This window comes from Dendropsophus ebraccatus, chromosome 14 (genome assembly GCF_027789765.1).
Source record: "Dendropsophus ebraccatus isolate aDenEbr1 chromosome 14, aDenEbr1.pat, whole genome shotgun sequence".
Taxonomy (NCBI): Eukaryota; Metazoa; Chordata; class Amphibia; order Anura; family Hylidae; genus Dendropsophus; species Dendropsophus ebraccatus.
Window position 1 is genome coordinate 39702723 of NC_091467.1, and position 19207 is coordinate 39721929.

At 43.5% G+C, this 19207-nt stretch overlaps 1 protein-coding gene across 1 annotated transcript in view; it reads right to left on the minus strand.

The window, feature by feature from the left end:
- The window catches only part of CACNA1G (calcium voltage-gated channel subunit alpha1 G), a 359907-nt gene that overhangs the window by 145765 nt on the left and 194935 nt on the right, over nt 1–19207 (minus strand). Inside the window, exons 21-22 of the mRNA XM_069953244.1 lie at nt 7400–7526; nt 6488–6613 (exon numbers count right to left, since the gene is read on the minus strand). Of these exons, the coding sequence (XP_069809345.1) occupies nt 6488–6613; nt 7400–7526 (253 nt within the window). The remainder of the gene's footprint in view (nt 1–6487; nt 6614–7399; nt 7527–19207) is intronic.

Consider the following 19207-nt stretch of genomic DNA (forward strand, 5'->3'; position numbering starts at 1 on the left):
TAGTTCACGCCAATACCAGATTGAACCGTCCAGCCCCCCCTAAACTAGTGGGCACTACACTGTATTGCTGGTATTTCTAGTACATCCTGCATACAACTACTTCACTGCTGTGTTGATTTTGAAGTGGGTGTCAGAGCGTGTATAGTTCACGCCAATACCAGATTGAACCGTCCAGCCCTCCCTAAACTAGTGGGCAATACACTGTATTGCTGTGATTTCTAGTACATCCTGCATACAACTACTTCACTGCTGATTTTGAAGTGGGTGTTAGAGTGTCTATAGTTCACGCCAATACCAGATTGAACCGTCCAGCCCCCCCCTAAACTAGTGGGCACTACACTGTATTGCTGGGATTTCTAGTACATCCTGCATACAACTACTTCACTGCTGTAGACCAAAAACAAAAAATGTCCAAAATATATAGTCCCTAACGCATAACAAGATACAAATCAAACAAAAAAAGATCCACAAAGGGATACAAAGAATGCAGGACAATCAAAAATAAATATTATTGTAATCTTTATTTAAATAATTAATACTTAATAAAATTCATTAAAACAATGAAAAAAGATGAAACAGAACCATACAATAAAGAAATTGGTGAGGGGACATACATATATACTTTATGGAATAATATATTGCACGTGCATAGAGAATGCTCATAGAAAAAAGTATGGATGTTGTAATGCAGGCAGCCTCCACTAGATTGCAAGCAAATACAAATGCAGGTAGAAAGACATAGAATTGCAAGAGAAAAATAGTTTTTTCTTCAAACAGGCAAAAACCTATAAAGTGCCAAGGGTACTGGATAGGTACCAACAACAGGTGAAGTCACCCAATCATATTATATGTATACTAATCCAGGAGGATGCGTATATTCAGCCAAGTCCCTCTCACCCACTCACCCATCACCCATGGGTGAGTGGGTGAGAGGGACTTGGCTGTATACACGCATCCCTGCCAACCGGCCAGCTGTTTCTATTTTTTTTTTGTCTAGCCGTGGCCGGGGCCTCACCACCCCCGGTTGAGAGGCATCAAGTGTACTCTTGATGGTGAGTGGTGAGTGAGAGCAGGCCTAGCCAGTTAGCTGTCAGCACCCGGGTTCATGTCCACTACATATCCCAGCCCCTGTACTCACTCCAATTTTTGGGTGGGCTCACTTGCTTCCTCACTTACTTGTAATGGCTCTCTGTGTGCTGAATGCCATGCAGTGTCTGGCCTAGTTTTGGGGAGCCTCACTTGCTTCCTCACTCACATGCAATGGCTCTCTGTGTGCTGAATGCCATGCTGGGTCTGGCCTAGTTTTGGGGAGGCTCAGTTGCTTCCTCACTCACTTGTAATGGTGAGACAATTGCCAGATCCTCAAGGATCAAAGTCAATTTCAAAATAAAAAAAGTGGTGGGGGGAGAGGTGGTGAGTCACATTATGCAGGGAAAGCTACCCCAACTGCTACATTCAAATTGAAAATTGAAAGGGTGGTGGCACTGGTGGGGGTAGGCGTGGGGAGTCACATTACGCAGGGAATGTTACCCCAACTGCTACATTTAAATTGAAAATCGAAAGGGTGGTGGGGGTAGGAGTGAGTACTCACGTGATGAAGGGAATGTTACCCCAACTGCTACAGGAGCGGGACTGGTTGCAGGGGGCCCGCTGATTGCACCCCCGCCAACCAGCCAGCTGTTTTATTTAATTTTTTTTTGTCTACCCGTGGCCGGGGCCTCCCCACCCCCAGTTGAGAGGCATCAGGTGTACCCTTGATGGTGACTGACAGCTGGCCTAGCCAGTTAGCTGTCAGCACCCGGGTTTCTGTCCACTACATATTCCAGGGGTTGTCAGAGTGAGCATAGTTCACGCCAATACCAGATTGTACCGTACAGCCCCACCAAACCAGTTGGAACTCCAAGTATTTTTCCTGATTTCTGTATTTCAAAAAAGCGGTGGGGGGAGAGGTGTTGCGTCACATTATGCAGGGATCAGGAAAAATACTTGGAGTACCCACTGGTTTGGTGGGGCTGTACGGTACAATCTGGTATTGGCGTGAACTATGCACACTCTGACACCCCCTGGGATATGTAGTGGACATGAACCTAGGTGCTGACAGCTAACTGGCTAGGCCAGCTGTCAGTCACCATCAAGGGTACACCTGATGTCTCTCGACCGGGGGTGGTGAGGCCCCGGCCACGGGTAGAAAAAAAGATTAAATAAAACAGCTGGCTGGTTGGCGGGGGCGCAATCGGTGGGCCCCCGGCAACCAGTCCCGCTCCTGTAGCAGTTGGGGTAACATTCCCTTATTCACGTGAGTACTCACTCCTACCCCCACCACCCTTTCGATTTTCAATTTGAATGTAGCAGTTGGGGTAACATTCCCTGCGTAATGTGACTCCCCACGCCTACCCCCACCAGTGCCACCACCCTTTCGATTTTCAATTTGAATGTAGCAGTTGGGGTAGCGTTCCCTGCATAATGTGACTTACAACCTCTCCCCCCACCGCTACAAGGCCTATCTAAGTTCCATACTGTGCAGTGTCCCAGGGGTAAGGGTCGAGGGTGTGGCCGTGGGGTTCAAAGTGATGTGGTTGCCGGAGGCCGTGGTTCAGGGCAGGGTGACACAGCAGCACCTGTTGAGGAGGTAGCAGTGGCACACCGCAGACGTCCACCCCCTAGCTTCTTTGCCCAACTTACGGGGTCTCAAGGTAGACTGGTATTGAAACCGCAGCAGTGTGAACAGGTGATCACGCACCCCTTCACCTCCACTCTGCTCCACACCCTCCAGCAAGGTGTCCAAGCGCAGCGATCAACTGTCCCTGCAGCAACTGTCTTTGCCTCCATGTTGGCTACTGCTGGGCCTTAACTGGCATCCATGTTGACAACTGCTGGGCCTTTACTGGCGTCCCTAATTTAGCATCCTTCTGTTGTCCATTTCGTACCAGATTATTTGTGGTCCATATGCCTACCTCTAGCATCCATGTTGACTACTGGTGTGCCTGCCCTTGCCTCCTTGTTGCTGGGCCTTAACTTGCATCCATGTTGACTACTGGTGTGCCTGCCCTTGCCTCCTTGTTGCTGGGCCTTAACTTGCATCCATGTTGACTACTGGTGTGCCTGCCCTTGCCTCCTTGTTGCTGGGCCTTAACTGGCATCCATGTTGACTTCTGGTGTGCCTGCTTTTGCCCACATGTTGGGTACTGCTGGGCCTTCTCTGGCATCCATGTTGACTAATGCTGTGCCTGCCCTTACCTTCCTTGTCTTGTCCATTTCAAACCATATTATCTCTGGATGTCATCTTATCTTACGGGTGTCCTATGCCACCCGTAACTTCTACCTTTTTTAAATGTTGTAGCCGTTTTTAAGGCAGGATTAACCACAGCAGTAATGGACAAATATGTTGACTACTGCTGTGCCTGCCCTTGCCTCCATGTTGGCTATTGCTGGGCCTTAACTGGCATCCATGTTGACTACTGGTGTACCTGCCCTTGCCTCCATGTTGGCTACTTCTGGGCCTTAACTGGTTTCCAGGGTTCGTGTGTAATTAGCAGTGAGCTTGGTTGCGTGTGACAAGGGGCGGAACCTGGTGGTGGCTCGGCAACTCCGCAGCCTCACACATGTACCATGCCTGGCCCATGTCTTCAACCTAGTGTTGCTGCGGTTCCTTAAAATTTACCCCAATGTGGCTGACTTGCTCACCAAGGTGCACTGCATCTGTGTGCATTTCCGCAAGTCAGCCAGTTAAACTGACCCCAACTGCTACAGTCAAATTCAAATTTAAACTCAAAACAATGGTGGGGGAGAAGTGGGGAGTCACATGATGCAGGGAATGTTACCCCAACTGCTAGAGTCAAATTCATAGCCAAATTCAATTTACCTTCCTTGTCTTGTCTGTTTCGAACCATATTATCTGTGGATGTCATCTTATCTTAGGGATGTCCTCTGCCATCCATTCACCAGTACCTTCTACCTTTTTTCAATGTTGTAGCCATTTTAAAGGCAGGATTGACCAGGCTTTTCACCAGTACTGTCTACCTTCCTTGGATGTTACAGCCTTTTCGAAGGCAGGATTGACCAGGTCTTTTTAACAGACACTTGCCCTCTCTTAGAGACTCTTTAAAGGATTGAAAGTGTATTCATTCGTTCCAATCAAATTCCGGGGCCTCTCAAGAAGACTGTATTGTTATTCTTCGTCCCTACCTCCAAAGATATGCCTCTAACGCACAACTGCATGTAGGTGTGAGGCTAAATCTAGCCATAATTGTATTGTCCATCTTGGTCTGGGTCTGTGGTTCCAGGCTAAGTTTTTGGGTGGTCCATATGTTACCGGTGTTTGAATGGTTCCATGTGTTCTTATCGCCATGCTGTGTCAGGCAAAATTTTGGGTTGGTTCAAATGCTAACTCTGCTTTAATGAAACTCTGTGTCCTCACCACCATGCTGTGTCAGGCCTAATTTTTGGGAAGCTCACTTGCTACCCCACTTTTAATGGTTCTCTGTGTCCTCAATGTCATGCTCTGACGTCACACTACGTCTGCGGAGGAGCGAGACTGGTTGCTGGGGGCCCACTGATCGCGCCCTCGCCAACCAGCCAGCTGTTTTATTTATTTATTTTTTTGTGTAGCCGTGGCCGGGCCTCACCATCACCCGGTCGAGAGGCATCAGGTGTACCCTTGATGGTGACTGACAGCTGGCCTAGCCAGTTAACTGTCAGCACCTAGGTTCGTGTCCACTAAAAATCCCTGCCCCTGGACTCACTCCAATTTTTGGGTGGGCTCACTTGCTTACTCACTTACTTTTAATTGTTCTCTGGCCTAATTTTTAGGAGGCTCACTTGCTTCCACACTCTCAATGTCATGCTGTGTCTGGCCTAATTTTTGAGAGGCTCACTTACTTCCTCACTCACTTTTTATGGTTCTCTGTGTGCTCATTGCCATGCTGTGTCTGGTATAATTTTTGGAAGGCTCACTGGCTACCGCTTCTACCTAGTTCACTGTGTCTTCATTGCCATGCTGTGTCAGGCTGAAATTTTTGGCTGGTTCATGATATGCTACCTCTGATCCTGCCTGGCCTCCATGTTGGCTACTGCTGCTCCTGCCTGGCCTCCATGTTGGCTACTGCTGCTCCTGCCTGGCCTCCATGTTGACTACTTTTGCTCCTGCCTGGCCTCCATGTTGGCTACTGTTGCTCCTGCCTGGCCTCCATGTTGGCTACTGCTGCTCCTGCCTGCCCTCCATGTTGGCTACTGCTGATCCTGCCTGCCCTCCATGTTGGCTACTGTTGCTCCTGCCTGCCCTCCATGTTGGCTACTGCTGCTCCTGCCTGCCCTCCATGTTGGCTACTGCTGATCTTGCCTGGCCTTCATGTTGGCTACTGCTGCCCCTGCCTGCCCTCCATGTTGACTACTGCTGCTCCTGCCTGGCCTCCATGTTGACTACTGCTGCTCCTGTACTGGCCTCAAACGACTATTGCTGGACCTCCACTGGCCTCCAATGACTACTGCTGCTCCTTCACTGCATTTGTGACCTTTTTCCTGCATAGACCCTTTAATGGTGAGTTTCCTCCATAGACCCTGTAATGGTGAATATTAAAGTCTAAAAAAAAATTGACTTTGAGATATCTAAAAAGGTAATGATGTTACTGACATGTAGAGCCCTAAATTCAACCAAATACACTACCTCCGTATCATATAGATGCTTTAAACTATGAAATCCGAAGAAATCCGAAATTCAGTCGGACCGAACTGTCCGAAAAAATCCCAAAGTCCGGTCAGACCAAACTTTTGAAAAGTTCGCTCATCTCTAATGATGAGGAGGGTGGGGAGGAGGAACAGAGAGGTTGTGCCAGCCTAATTTATACACAATCTAGGCCACGCCCGTTGGGCACGGGCTGCAAGTTTAAAAGTTTTTTTTTAGGACAATAACTGCATTACCTGCCGAATGGACCCCAGGACAGATCTTGGATTAAAAGCAGCTATCTGAAGGTACAAACAGTTTGGGGGGGTCAGATTGTGGGTACAGAGTCGCTTTAAGGGTCCTAATAGACTAAGCAATTTTTAATGATTAGCGGTTAACGATAAACAATTGCAAACAAGATTGTTTATCGTTAACTTGAAATCGTTCACCATATTACACAGAACGATAATTGTTAGTTACCATCCTTAAAACGATTAATTACTTCGTCTGATCCCAGCAAAAGAATGAACGATGTGCAATTACACTGAATGATTAATGATCAAATGCAGAATTACAGCAAACGAACGTGGAATTACATTGAATGATTAACAATGATTTTAGGGTCAGCTCTCAATCAATGATCAACCACACACAAACTATTTTTTGATCGTTGTCTGTAATTACTCAGAAGGATTATCGTTTTTCCCTACTCTTAGGCACTTAGGCACATTTAATTTATATTATCCTTAATTTTGATAACATCAGGCAAAAGCCTGATATTGGCCACAGTAAAAGAACTGCCTGCAAATAACACGTTGTTCTACATACCTGGCCAAGATTGTCGAAATTGTATTTGTGTCGGGCCCACTTGTATCTAGCATTGAGACAGTCAGATTTATTGGTAATATTTTTTGTATCCTCTCCCAGACAGTAAAAAAATTTTCCTTTAAAGAGCTGAAATGTATAAAATGTATAAATGAATTACTGTAAGCGTTTAAGAAAAAACTTGGATTTTATTGTATATAACCAATCATCACATAACAAATTCCATTAATCTATGTTATTGTAAGATATTTCACTGATTAACATTTATCTCCCATTAAAAAAAAAAAATCGGTTAGATCTGTTAGTTATCCGACTACTGTGACCTTCAATGACTGTAGAAAGGACAAAGAACTAGAGTGCACCGTTTTAGTGACTGGAGGGGTTCTCAATCTAATGGCAAGGTAGATTCATAACCTGTGCAGTGGATAGGTAGGGCCTCCAGCAATTTTTTTTCTTTCTTTCAAATCAGTTGGTGTCAGAAAGTGACAGAGATTTGCTTCTATTAAAAAATCTCAAGTCTTCCAGTACTCAACAGCTGCTGTATGTCCCACATATCTATGACATACAGCAGCTGATAAGTACTGGTAAACTTGGGATTTTTTAATAAAAGTAAATTACAAATCTCTGGCACTTTCTGACACCAGTTGATTCGAAAGATTTTTTTTTTTTTTTTGCTAGAGCTGCCCTTTAATTGTAAGGTTAGGGAAGTTATCCATCTTTGTAGTACCCACTTCATTTGTGCTAAATTGGGATGTGGGCGTACACTCTGGCCGGGATTCCCTCAGACTTCTATGTAAGTTGTGTATTAATCACAGCTGTTGTTGCAAATTGGCAAAAACGGCCGTGATTAATACATTGTTGTTATTCCTTATTTAATTTTATTTTTTTTTTAACCAAACTCTTATGTAGAATTACCTGAACACCAAGGATTCCAAATATGATGAAGAATGCACAGCAGATAACCACAATATTTCCAATGGGTTTCAAGGATGACATTAAAGTTTCAACCACAAGCTTAAGCCCCTGTGCACGACTTATAACCCTGCATTAACGAGAACAAATAATAAATGTAAATGTACTTTCATAATACAAATGTAAGTTACTATCCAGAATATCAGGATTATTATAATATGTTTTCAGATAACATGTTTGCAAGAAAACATGGCAGAAACACAAACACAAGAGTGCAAAACGTGGATCATAAATATCATTGATGAAAAACTACTGTCAAGAAGATATGTGATTATGTGACACACTTAGCCCCTTAAAGGGGTATTCTGGCTGGGACCCATTTTTTGGCAATGCCCGTGGAGGGGGTGGGGAAAGCAATTACATCCAGTTACCTCCCATGTTCTGCTTGCATTCCACCTCTTCGGTCGCCTGGTGTCCTGGTGCTTCCGGATGTTGAGACATGACATCTTAGGTCTGCTTAGCCATTCAGTGGCACAGGCAGGACACTGGCACAGCCACGAAATAATTGAGCGGGACTGCAATGTCTGAGCACCTGGAAGCTGCCGGACACTGGAAAACCAGAAAGCTGGAATGTGGGCAGCAGCACTAAAGCCATGGAGGTAAGTGGATGTCATTGTTTCACTAAACCCCTCCCCAGCCATTGCCAAAAAAGGGGTCCTGGCCTGAATACCCATTTAAAATAAAATAATTTTAGACTTGGATAAGTTTATGGTTTACAAAATTATACAGGTCCTAATTTGTTAAACGGGTTTTCAGTGTATAAGTGACTGATAAGCTATGCACAGGATAATTGTTGGGGTTGGGGTGTCTAGTTAAAAGAGACAAACTCTGTTCACTGAGTGGTATAGTTACCAATAGCTGATCACATGGATAGCTCATCTGTCCATTTTGCTCGGGAAAACTCTTCAAGTACTAATACAAGATGTATAAATGTATAAATTCATGTGTAGTTGGTTTCCCCATACTCTTTTCTTTTTTTTTTTTTTTTAAAGATATTTTATTGACGGCATTGTCAAAAACAGGAAACATACATATAATATGGAATATTATCTGACAAAAAGATGTCGCACGCAGACGACTACAGGAGTATGTTTATTATACTATATAGTATAAGAATGCCTATTTTCTTTTTTATCATATTTATGCACACACATACATATACATATACATATATATATATATATACACATACACACACACACACACTGCATGTACACATATATATACATACATACACACATATACACATTTTTAGTAACAAAGTATTTTCAAGAAAAACAAAAACAAAAACCAAAAATTTCACCTCGAACATAACGCAAATGTCAGTAGTATACTAATACTATTAATATGGTATACTAAAGTTTCTTATGAGATAAAAAAGAGATTAAGAAGTTTGAAGTGCTCCCAGGGTTCCTTTTTGTGTGACCATGCAATACCATGAGGTGGCTTTAAATTGATTCATTATTTGTTCTCTCTCTTCGGTGGTAAAATCATGGAGTAGAAAAAGTTTCCATTTAGACATAAATGACTCTGTTGACTCTTCTTTAGAACGTATTATATCTAAGAGTTCCCAATGAAATATTTCTTTCAATGCAGAGATAACATCAGAAATAGAAGGTACGGTGTCTAGTATCCAATGTTTTAACAAACATTTTAGGGAAACTAATAGTGTTAAGTGAATTCCTTTGGAAGAGATCATTTTATTCGAAGAGAGATCAGAATCATTCGTAATAAAATGGAAAAGATAGCTAATAGGATGAAGAGGTATTGCATGTCCCCAAGTGGAGGAAAGATAGAGCCGTACACAGTCCCAGAATTCTTGGACACGTGAGCATGACCATGCACAATGAAACAAATCTGCCTTTGGGGTTGCACACTTCGGGCAATCAGTTAAATAATTAGTGGATACATTTGGGGAAAGGAAGTTAAAAGCATATATGGCTTTGTGAATAAAACGAAAATGTACCTCTTGTAGTACCACATTTGGAGTAGCAGAGTGTACTAACTGGGATCCTCTTAAAATTTTTGGTGTTAAATCTAAAGACTGGATTGTTGAGGACCATTTGTGTTGAAATATTTGTTGGGCTAAGTTTTTTTGAGTATATGATCTAAGTTCTCTGTAAGTATGTGACAAAGAATTATGAATTGCAGGTATCAGAAAGAGGTTATCGAATTCATTGTCACTCTCTGCTTCTGCAACACCTTTTACTCTAGAGGTAAAAAATGCTAATAATGAATTATACTGTGGGAGTTGAGAGGAGGGAAGTTTAAATTTTGTTTGGATAGTATCCCATGTTAAAAAGGTGCCTGATATATTATCTAGTAGATCTCCTATAAAGGAAATGTTTGCAGTTTTCCACTCCGTATAGTCTAAGTTATCAGTGAGAGTTGGGAAAAGTGGAGAATGCCATAAAGGAAATCTCTTTGAGAGACAGAATGGTAATCCGTATAATTTCCTTATTGCCTTCCATGTGGCCATAGTGTCTTTAAAAATAACATTTCTCTTAATTTCCACTGGCAATTCAGGTAATTTTGCATGTAGAAGGGTGGAGAGAGGCCAAGGGGTAGCTAGATTAGCTTCAATAGAAATATTAGAAAATTCTGATGTGCCCGTAATCCAGTCCTTAGCATGGCGAAAGAGTGCAGATAGGTTATATAATCTAATGTCTGGGCATTGAGCTCCACCTTTGGAATTAGGTAAGCATAAAGTAGAGTAGGCTATACGTGGTCTCTTGGATTGCCAGATAAATTTTGTAAAATATGATTGGAGCAGGGACACATCACGGTGTTTAAGTAAAAGCGGAATTGTTTGCATCGGATATAATAATTTGCCAAAACACATCATTTTGATTAGGTGGGTGCGACCTAGGATCGAAAGGGGCAAGGACTCCCATCTATGCAAGTACTGTTTTCTTTTTTTGAATATTGGGTGGTAATTCAATGAATATAGAGAGGTGGGAGTACGACCAATTTCGATACCAAGGTAAGTAAGGCTAGTTTTGGCGATGGAGACTCCCGCCGGGCCCACCAAAGATCTTCTGTGGGGGGTGAGATACAACAGTTGACTTTTATTTATGTTGATTTTATAGCCAGAGAAAGAACCAAACAATTTGAGAGTGTCTAAAATAACTGGTACTTGAAGATCAGGGTTTTCTAAGTAAATTAAAGTATCATCTGCAAAACAGGTCAATTTGATTGTCTGGGAACCAACCTTTATACCAGAATAGATGTCAGAAGATAAGAAATGTTTTGCAAGAGGCTCCATCGCCAAGTTAAATAATAAAGGGGATAGGGGACAACCCTGTCTTGTTCCTTTTTGAAGAGGGAAGGTATCAGATAAGAAACCCGGAGTATGAATACGTGCTTTTGGGGAAGTGTATAAAGTAGATATAAAATTTCTAAACTGCCCAGTGATTCCAAATTTAGTCAAGGTCATGTCTAGCCACTCCCAACTTATATTATCAAAGGCCTTTTCGGCGTCAATTGCTAATAGTCCAGGAGAGTGGACAGGACGGCCTCCAAATTAAACACTTGCTTGAGCAGCTAGGACAGTTCTAATATTGGCAACTCCTGAGCGACCTTTAATGAAACCGACCTGGTGATTTCCGATCAATGATGGGAGAACTTCTGCCAATCTATTGGTCATAATTTTTGTTAGTATTTTAAGATCTAAATTTATCAATGAGATTGGTCTATAAGAGCTTGGGGAAGTCGGATCTTTGTCTTGTTTATGTAGCACTTTTATATATGCTATATCTCCTGAAGGTAACATGTGATGTTCAGTAAGAATAGTTTGAAAAGTAGTAAGAAGAGTAGGAGAAATGTCAGAGGATAAAGATTTGTAAAATTCTGCAATATATCCATCCGGTCCCGGGGCTTTATTATTTTTAAGTGTGGAAATGGTTTTAGTAATTTCCTCCAGGGAAATTGGGGCATTTAGAGTGAGGAGAGAAGGGATGTCGAGAGAAGGTAGGGATAGAGAGTCAAGAAAGTTTTTACCTGCAGTCAGGTCTAGGTTATCTTTTGAATACAGGGATCGGTAGTATTGTTGTAAAAGTTGGGAAATGATTTTTGGATCATGATGTATATTACCTGATGTGTCTTTAAGAGCAGTAATGTGTGATATAGGTCTACGTCCTCTAGCAAGGTTTGCTAACATTTTTCCAGATTTATTGCCATAACGAAATAGGCGGGCCATGTATTTGTCTCTGTATAAAGAATTGAGTTTTTCCTGAGCTATTTCAAAAGCTTGTTTGGCTGCCACCCATTTGGCCTTATTTTCTTCAGTGGGGGAAGATAGAAAAATAGTATAGGAAGAGCGTAAAGATTTGGTTAGAGTAAGATATGTTTTATGTGTCTCGCGTTTTTGATTAACTACATAAGAAATAATGTGACCCCTGAGGACTGCTTTTGCAGTTTCCCAAAAAAGTATGGAGGATTGTATATGTTGTGAGTTATCAGTAGAATAATCCGACCACCAGGATTTTAGCAATTTAGTAAATGTTTCATCATTGATCAGATGTGATGGAAATCTCCAGATGATGTCATTTCCCTTTTGAAAATTATCCCGTAATTGCAGGCTTACGGGAGAGTGATCCGAAATCACCAGGTCATGTATGTCAGATGCCTCTACTTTACTGAGTGAGTGTGTTGAAACTAAACAATAGTCTATGCGAGACCAGGCAGTTTGTGAGTGAGAGTAGAAGGAATATTCTCTACTATCTGGGTGGAGGTGTCTCCAGGCATCTGATAGCGAGGTAGAAGTGAGAAAGGTGTTTAATACATTGTCTTGTGTAGAGTTGCCTAAGGTGGTTGGTTTAGTTCTCCTTCTGTCTTCATCTACGTTAAGGACTGTATTAAGATCACCACCAACCACCTTAAGGGGATTATCATCTTGTAACACTAGATTTTCTAGTTTCATGAAAAAAGGCGGTTTCTGAGAGTTCGGTCCATAAACATTATAAATACTGAATTTACCAGCTGGAGTATCAATAACAAGATGACATATTCTACCTTCATCATCCTGGTATTGAGACAAAACGGAACAGGCTAGGTTTTTATGTATGAGAGTAATCATACTCTTTTTCATGTCAGAATTTGTATACTAGAGATGAGCGAACCTCGAGCATGCTCGAGTCTATCCGATCCCGAGCATTCGGCATAGCGGGGGCTGCTGAAGTTGGATAAAGCTCTTAAGCTGTCTGGAAAACATTAATACATGGATATGTTTTCCACATAGCCTTAGGGCTTTATCCAAGTTCAGCAGCCCCTGCTATGCCGAATGCTCGAGGTTCGCTCATCTCTATTGTATACAAATATATTATGAAATTAAATCAAAGTTCAAACTAACAAGAGTAATGATAGGTAAGTGGTACATTGGGCAGAGCTTTCAACGTGACTATTCTGAGCTTGCTTTGAGGCCTTATGATTTCAGTGAATGCCCTATCAGTCTGTATGCTCCTACTCTCTTATTAAAAAAACAAAAAAAACCTTGGAAAGTGGGTATAATAAAATATTAAATACATGTAAGAGTAAATCTAGCAGGCTAACATGCCTATGATATGTTATATACAGATATTAATGTACATTTACCATCACATACAAACACATTGCAGATTAACTTGGCTCTAAGTAAAAAGGTTCAGAGATGCTCTACTTTCTACTTGCTAACTGCTACAAACAGTACTGTGCAAAATAAAGAAAAAAGAGTAAGGGGAAAAAAGGGGAGGGGAGGCCAATCTGGTCCTTCAGCAAGAAGTTCAGCAAAGAGGTATACACTTAAGGGGGGCATTTATTAAGACTGGTGTATGAGTACGCCAGTCTTAAATAAAGCCCAGCTCCTAGTTTCCTGGACTGATTTAAAAAGAGGTGCACACCTCTTAGTAAACCCAACTGGCCCTGTGCCCAGCACAGGCATTGTGCAAATCTACACTTCCATGGGTGACATGATTTACGTAAATCAGGTATAAATCACAATAAATCAGGTGTGGGAGGTAGTCTTCTGAGGGTCCCCCTGCAATTCTGCTCTCAGCTTCTCCTTGCGATATAGAACCATCCCCTCAGCCAACCATCCCATTACGGTCGGAGCCGAACTGCACTTCCAACGTCTGTTGATAACTGTATGTGCTGCTGTGAGCAGAAATCTTTCAACAACTTTCTCTGAGCCTTAATTGTACCCGGCAATATTAAGAGTAATAGGACAGAAAATTGTGCCTATGAGGAGTGTCTCTGGGTGGATTTGGCATAATGCACTCTATTCGGGCCAATAGCACTTATACTCCCCCCCCCCCCCCCAACTGGAGTAAAATATAACTTTTGTTAGCCTTTCGTATAACGAAAAAACAGTTATTGTTGCTAACGTAAAACCTCACCACCTTATAGAAAGCAGAGATGAGCGCGTAGCACTTGATAGAGTAGCTATTCCACTGAATATTCCACTACTCAAAATACTTGTTTTTGATCAAAAATACGACCAAAAATGCAGTAAAAACAGCATTTACAATCATTGACTGGCTTACTCATGTGACCTCTCAAGTATAAGAACTTGGCTTTCCCTGCTTGTCTTCAGATGCCATCTTAAAGGTAGTAAGGGAGAGATCTTGGAGTAGGGACGGTGAGGATTTAGCTGATTGTAGTCAGGAAGACCCCAAAAGCCCTTCTTAAGTTTATTAAGACACAGCACAGTATATTCTGTCCGGATTCCATGCAGTTATCCGTGTGGATACCATAGTGTGCGCATGCCCTAAGGGAATGAATTTTGCACTTATTGTTGTTAGTATTCAGGTCTAACAAATTTTATTATAAGGATACGTTAGGTTCCAGGATCCTTCTTTGTCCCAACCAATTGCCAAGGATGTTTTATTTCAAGAGGGGTAACTTCCAGTATACTGAAGTTAAATCCTTTAGGCAGGGTTAAGCATAGAACCTGTGTTACATATTTATGTGTATGTTAATTCATTCTATACAAAACAAAAAACAATGTAGGGACACTTCCTGGTGTAATGAGTTATCTAGCAGAAGTATGTGTGGGATACACTAACCTGGATGAGTTCTGCAAACGAATAGGCCTAACTCTATTGTGCACTTGTAACCACTGTCACCACAGCTATTCCCAGGGCACCACTCACATGGTGTTTGGCAATGTATCAGATGATCCTCACAGGACTGGTGGACCAGAAATCCCCTCATGTGGATCAGTGCAGGTGAGATGATGATCAATGAATGGACAGCGTATAGCTTGCGGCATCATCAATAAGCGATATGCTGCATACTCTTATTTGTTCCAATACTGTGTTATTAATGGCAATGAGTCTCGGTCCGTATGATATGAACAGGCCTTTCTCAAGTATAAACACTATTAAAACTGGAGGCGCTTTAAATGTTCTGAATTTCAGCAACATAAGATCAATTCTGGGTTCAAGACCCCGTACGGCATATAACTTGATCAAAACATATCGATATAAAAGATGTTAAAACCTTAGTGCTGCAGCTGGTTTGGACCTTAATGACCAAGCTCATTTTTAAAAATCTGACCTCTCTCCATTTATGTGGTTATAGCTCCGTAATGCTTTAATGTATGAATTTTCAGAATTTTCCGCCTTTTCCTCTCTTCCCTCCTGGGTTCTCTCTCCTCCAGTTGCCCCCAGAATTTTTCTTTTTTGTTTAGGGAACTGTATATTCACTACTATCCCTAATTTGCTCTTAATCATTGGGGGTTCTTTCTTTCCCTCTTTCCCTCCTAATTGATCCTGGCATTTGACTACTTTCCCCCAATTTAGTTAAACCTCATGTATTTGATTCTGTTTTCCAGCAAAGGTGAATGCTGTAGTTAACTTTCCAACAGGGCTGTGGAGTCGGAGTCATGGAGTTTGAGTCGGAGCTAGTTTTGGATGGAGTCGGATTTAGAGCTAGTTTAGGCTGGAGTCGGAGTTGGAAAAAAAAATGTACCGACTCCAGCTTTAAAAAAAATCTTTCAAAAATGTAGAATTGAATTTTGATATGAATTTTACAAGTTTTGCTCATGAATATATATTATGAGCAACATTCTAATTGGACACTGGCCCTATTAGATAAGGGTGGTCAGGGAAAAGTTGTCAGTCACTATTTGGCAGTTTGTTTCTGAGCTGGAAGAGTCCATAGTGTGGGGGGAGATCTGTGCTGTGCTCTTCCTGGATGCTGGATGACTGTATATGAGCAGCAGTGTAATATGAAGATACCCTGTGTAATATAGAGGAGGAGGAGAAGACATAAGTAGTGTAGCAGTACCCTCTGTCCTCAGTGTGGAGTTTTCTCTCTGGGAGAAGATTGTGTTTTTCTTCCGTGTTCTATGGCTGCAGCTGCTGCATACCTACGCTACTTAAGCCCTGAGCAGTGATCAAGTGTATCACCTGCCCTGGTGGCTCCTCCACTATGCTGGGTTCACACTACGTATATTTCAGTCAGTATTGTGGTCCTCATATTGCAACCAAAACCAGGAGTGAATTAAAAACACAGAAAGGCTCTGTTCAAACAATGTTGAAATTGAGTGGATGGCCGCCATTTAATGGCAAATATTTGCTGTTATTTTAAAACAACGGCTGTTGTATTGAAATAATGGCAGTTATTTACTGTTATATGGCGGCCATCCACTCAATTTCACCATTGCATGAACAGATCCTTTCTGTGTTTTTAATCCACTCCTGGTTTTGGTTGCAATATGAGGACCACAGTACTGACTGAAATGTACGTAGTGTGAACCCAGCCTTAACCTGTGCCTATGGAGCAAGTGCTGCAAGGAACCCACATGTGTTTTTGTAACTACATTTGTGATTGGATCTTTAAAGGACAAACTTCATGTATCCTCCAGTTTGCTCCGGGAAGGGGCAATGCATGTAGCCGTCAGAGGGTGCTCGGGGTCTGTGTGAAAAAGCAGTGGAGGGTGCTGGCGCTGGTTTCACTCTCAGCACCCGGCAGCTGAGTGAAGCCATCCAGGAGCTGTGAGGAGTGCTGTGGTTGACAGACATTGACTCATGTGGCCACAGGGAATATTATGGCTCCCCCCACAAGACGGCGCTCTTTCCCTCAGTGCGTTTCAATGCAAGGAGAGGACTGCAGTACTGCTAGTTGAATTTTTTTTTTTACATAAAGACACAGGGGGGAAGGGTGGATAACTAGCAGGGGGAGGCTTACATGGGGGCTTTGGCTAAATAACATGGGGGAGGCTGGGTATCTACCAGGGGGCTTACGGGAGATGCCTAACAGGGGATGGGAAATGCTATATATTTGGGGGGGGGGGGGGAGAGTTTCCTTATTTTAATGTTGCATGATGTTTAAGAAACATTAATGCCATTCCCTTACTTGGTTTGTTACAATGGTTTGTATTAGCATTTTTAATTACAATACTGATCAGTGACTTTTATGACCCTATGGAATGCAGAGCTGGGATCTTACACACTATCGCCAGAGGTGTCATGTCTAGTCATGTCATGTCCCATCCTGCCCCTTGCTAACTGATGTAGCACAGGGGGTGGGGTAAGGTGAGTTGTGTGAGTCTTTGTGTGGGACAGATGAAGATTTGGCTGGACACGAAGAGAGCAAGCTCTGGTGCTGTTCCTTGCCATGTTGCTCTGTATTTGAGATGTGAAGTGTCCACTGCATTGGACTAAAGGACTATATTGGAGAAAAAACTAACTGCTCAGTGCCCGTGTCTATTGGTCACAAGCCCTTCCGGTCAGTATCAGTTCCAATGTCTTTAAACTGCTTAGTTAATTCAAGAGCGGCAGGGTCACATGCCATTAAATATTCTGCACAATTACTCTAATACCAGTTAGTTAGACAGCTCCACAAGACCATAAGCTGTTGTTATACACCGCTCCTTTGTTTACATGCAGGTGTCCAAACAGAGCTCCTATACACCCCTTTGACCTTTACATGGCAAAGCTTGGGACCCCACCTGTAATCAACTCTTGCTGGCTTAAAGGGGTATTCCCCCCAAAATTATTTTTGCATTAATACGCTGCCCACCCGTAGCTTTCCATCTTTCCAATATACAGTTATTACGGATTCTGCACAGTTTTGCTGTTATCCAGCTGCATTCACCCCCACGGATTGCATAGAATTATCAGCTCTCAGTCCAACCGACACGCTTCCTGCTCCTGGCCCCGACCCTCCGAGACGGCATCACGTGTCCTCAGTCCCAGCACAGTGAAGTGACTGAGAACACTGATGGGGTGGCTGCTGTTAGAGAGGGAGACAGTCATCAGCGCAGCTGTCACTGTCTCCCTCTCTAACAGCAGCCACCCGGTCACCCCCTGCCCAGAGCTCACCCCCTGTGTCCAGAGCCTCAGGGCTGTGTCCAGCACTCACCCGCAGCACACAGCCCCCCGCCCCACAACCAACCGCCCCCCCCCCCCCATCACCCGTGGCATCCCTCACTCACCCGCAGCATAGCCTCCGCACTCACCAGCGGCACCCCACCCCCCGCGACAAGCTTCGCCCCCGCGATCACCCCAAGATGGCCCACGACAAGCTTCGCAACCCCCCGATCGCCCGCGACAAGCTCCGCCCCCTCAGCTCTGCTACACCGTCTCCCCAACTCAGCTCTAAGAAACTAAAGAAAACGGACAAGGCACTACCTCATAAATGATATAATCAATAGAACAGCACACTAAATAATTCTAGGGTGCTCAACCCGAATTAGCATGAAAAACACAACTCAAACCCACAAACAGAAGCATGCCAAATATATCGGTGGCACATCCAATAATAAATGTGAAAAGGTGAATCAAAGAAAGTATAGCAAAATAGATTTTATTGGTACCAAAAAAGCAAGTGGGACAAACAAGTTAAAAACACTTAAAATACACAAATGAATCCAACAAAGTGCCGTGTATGATAAACACGGTACAAGGAAAAGCCGACATAAGGGTATAGGGGATCCTCACTGGTGTAAGTAATGAGCAATGAAATAGACACAAGTACAAGAATGAAGCTACAGGGTAAATAGAAAGGCCAGAGGCCCAGAACAAGGTATATGTCACCAGAAAAGAGGATCCGTGTCGGCGTCCACAGAACCCCACGCGTTCCGTCCTCGCTCAGGACTTTCTCAAGGGTCAACTCAGCTCTGCTACACCTACACCCCAACTCAGCTCTGCTACACCGTCCCACCAACTCAGCACTGCTACACCTACCCCCAACTCATCGCTGCTACACCGTCCCCCCAACTCAGCTCTGCTACACTGTCCCCCCAACTCAGCTCTGCTACACCGCCCCCCAACTCAGCTCTGCTACACTGCCCCCCTAACTCAGCTCCCAACTCAGCTCTGCTACACCGTCCCCCCAACTCAGCCCTGCTACACCTACCCCCCAACTCAGCTCTGCTACACTGCCCCCCCCAACTCAGCTCTGCTACACCGTCCCCCCAACTCAGCCCTGCTACACCTACCCCCAACTCAGCTCTGCTACACTGTCCCCCTAACTCAGCTCTGCTACACCGCCCCCCAACTCAGCTCTGCTACACTGCCCCCCCAACTCAGCTCTGCTACACCGCCCCCCCAACTCAGCTCTGCTACACCGTCCCTTCACCTCAGCTCTGCTACACCGGCCCCCCAACTCAGCTCTGCTACACCGTCACTTCCAACTCAGCTTTGCTACACCGCCATCTCAGCACCGCTACACCGTCATCGCCAACTCAGCTCTGCTACACCGTCCCCCCAACTCAGCTCTGCTACACCGTCACTGCCCACTCAGCTCTGCTACACTGTTATTCCCAAC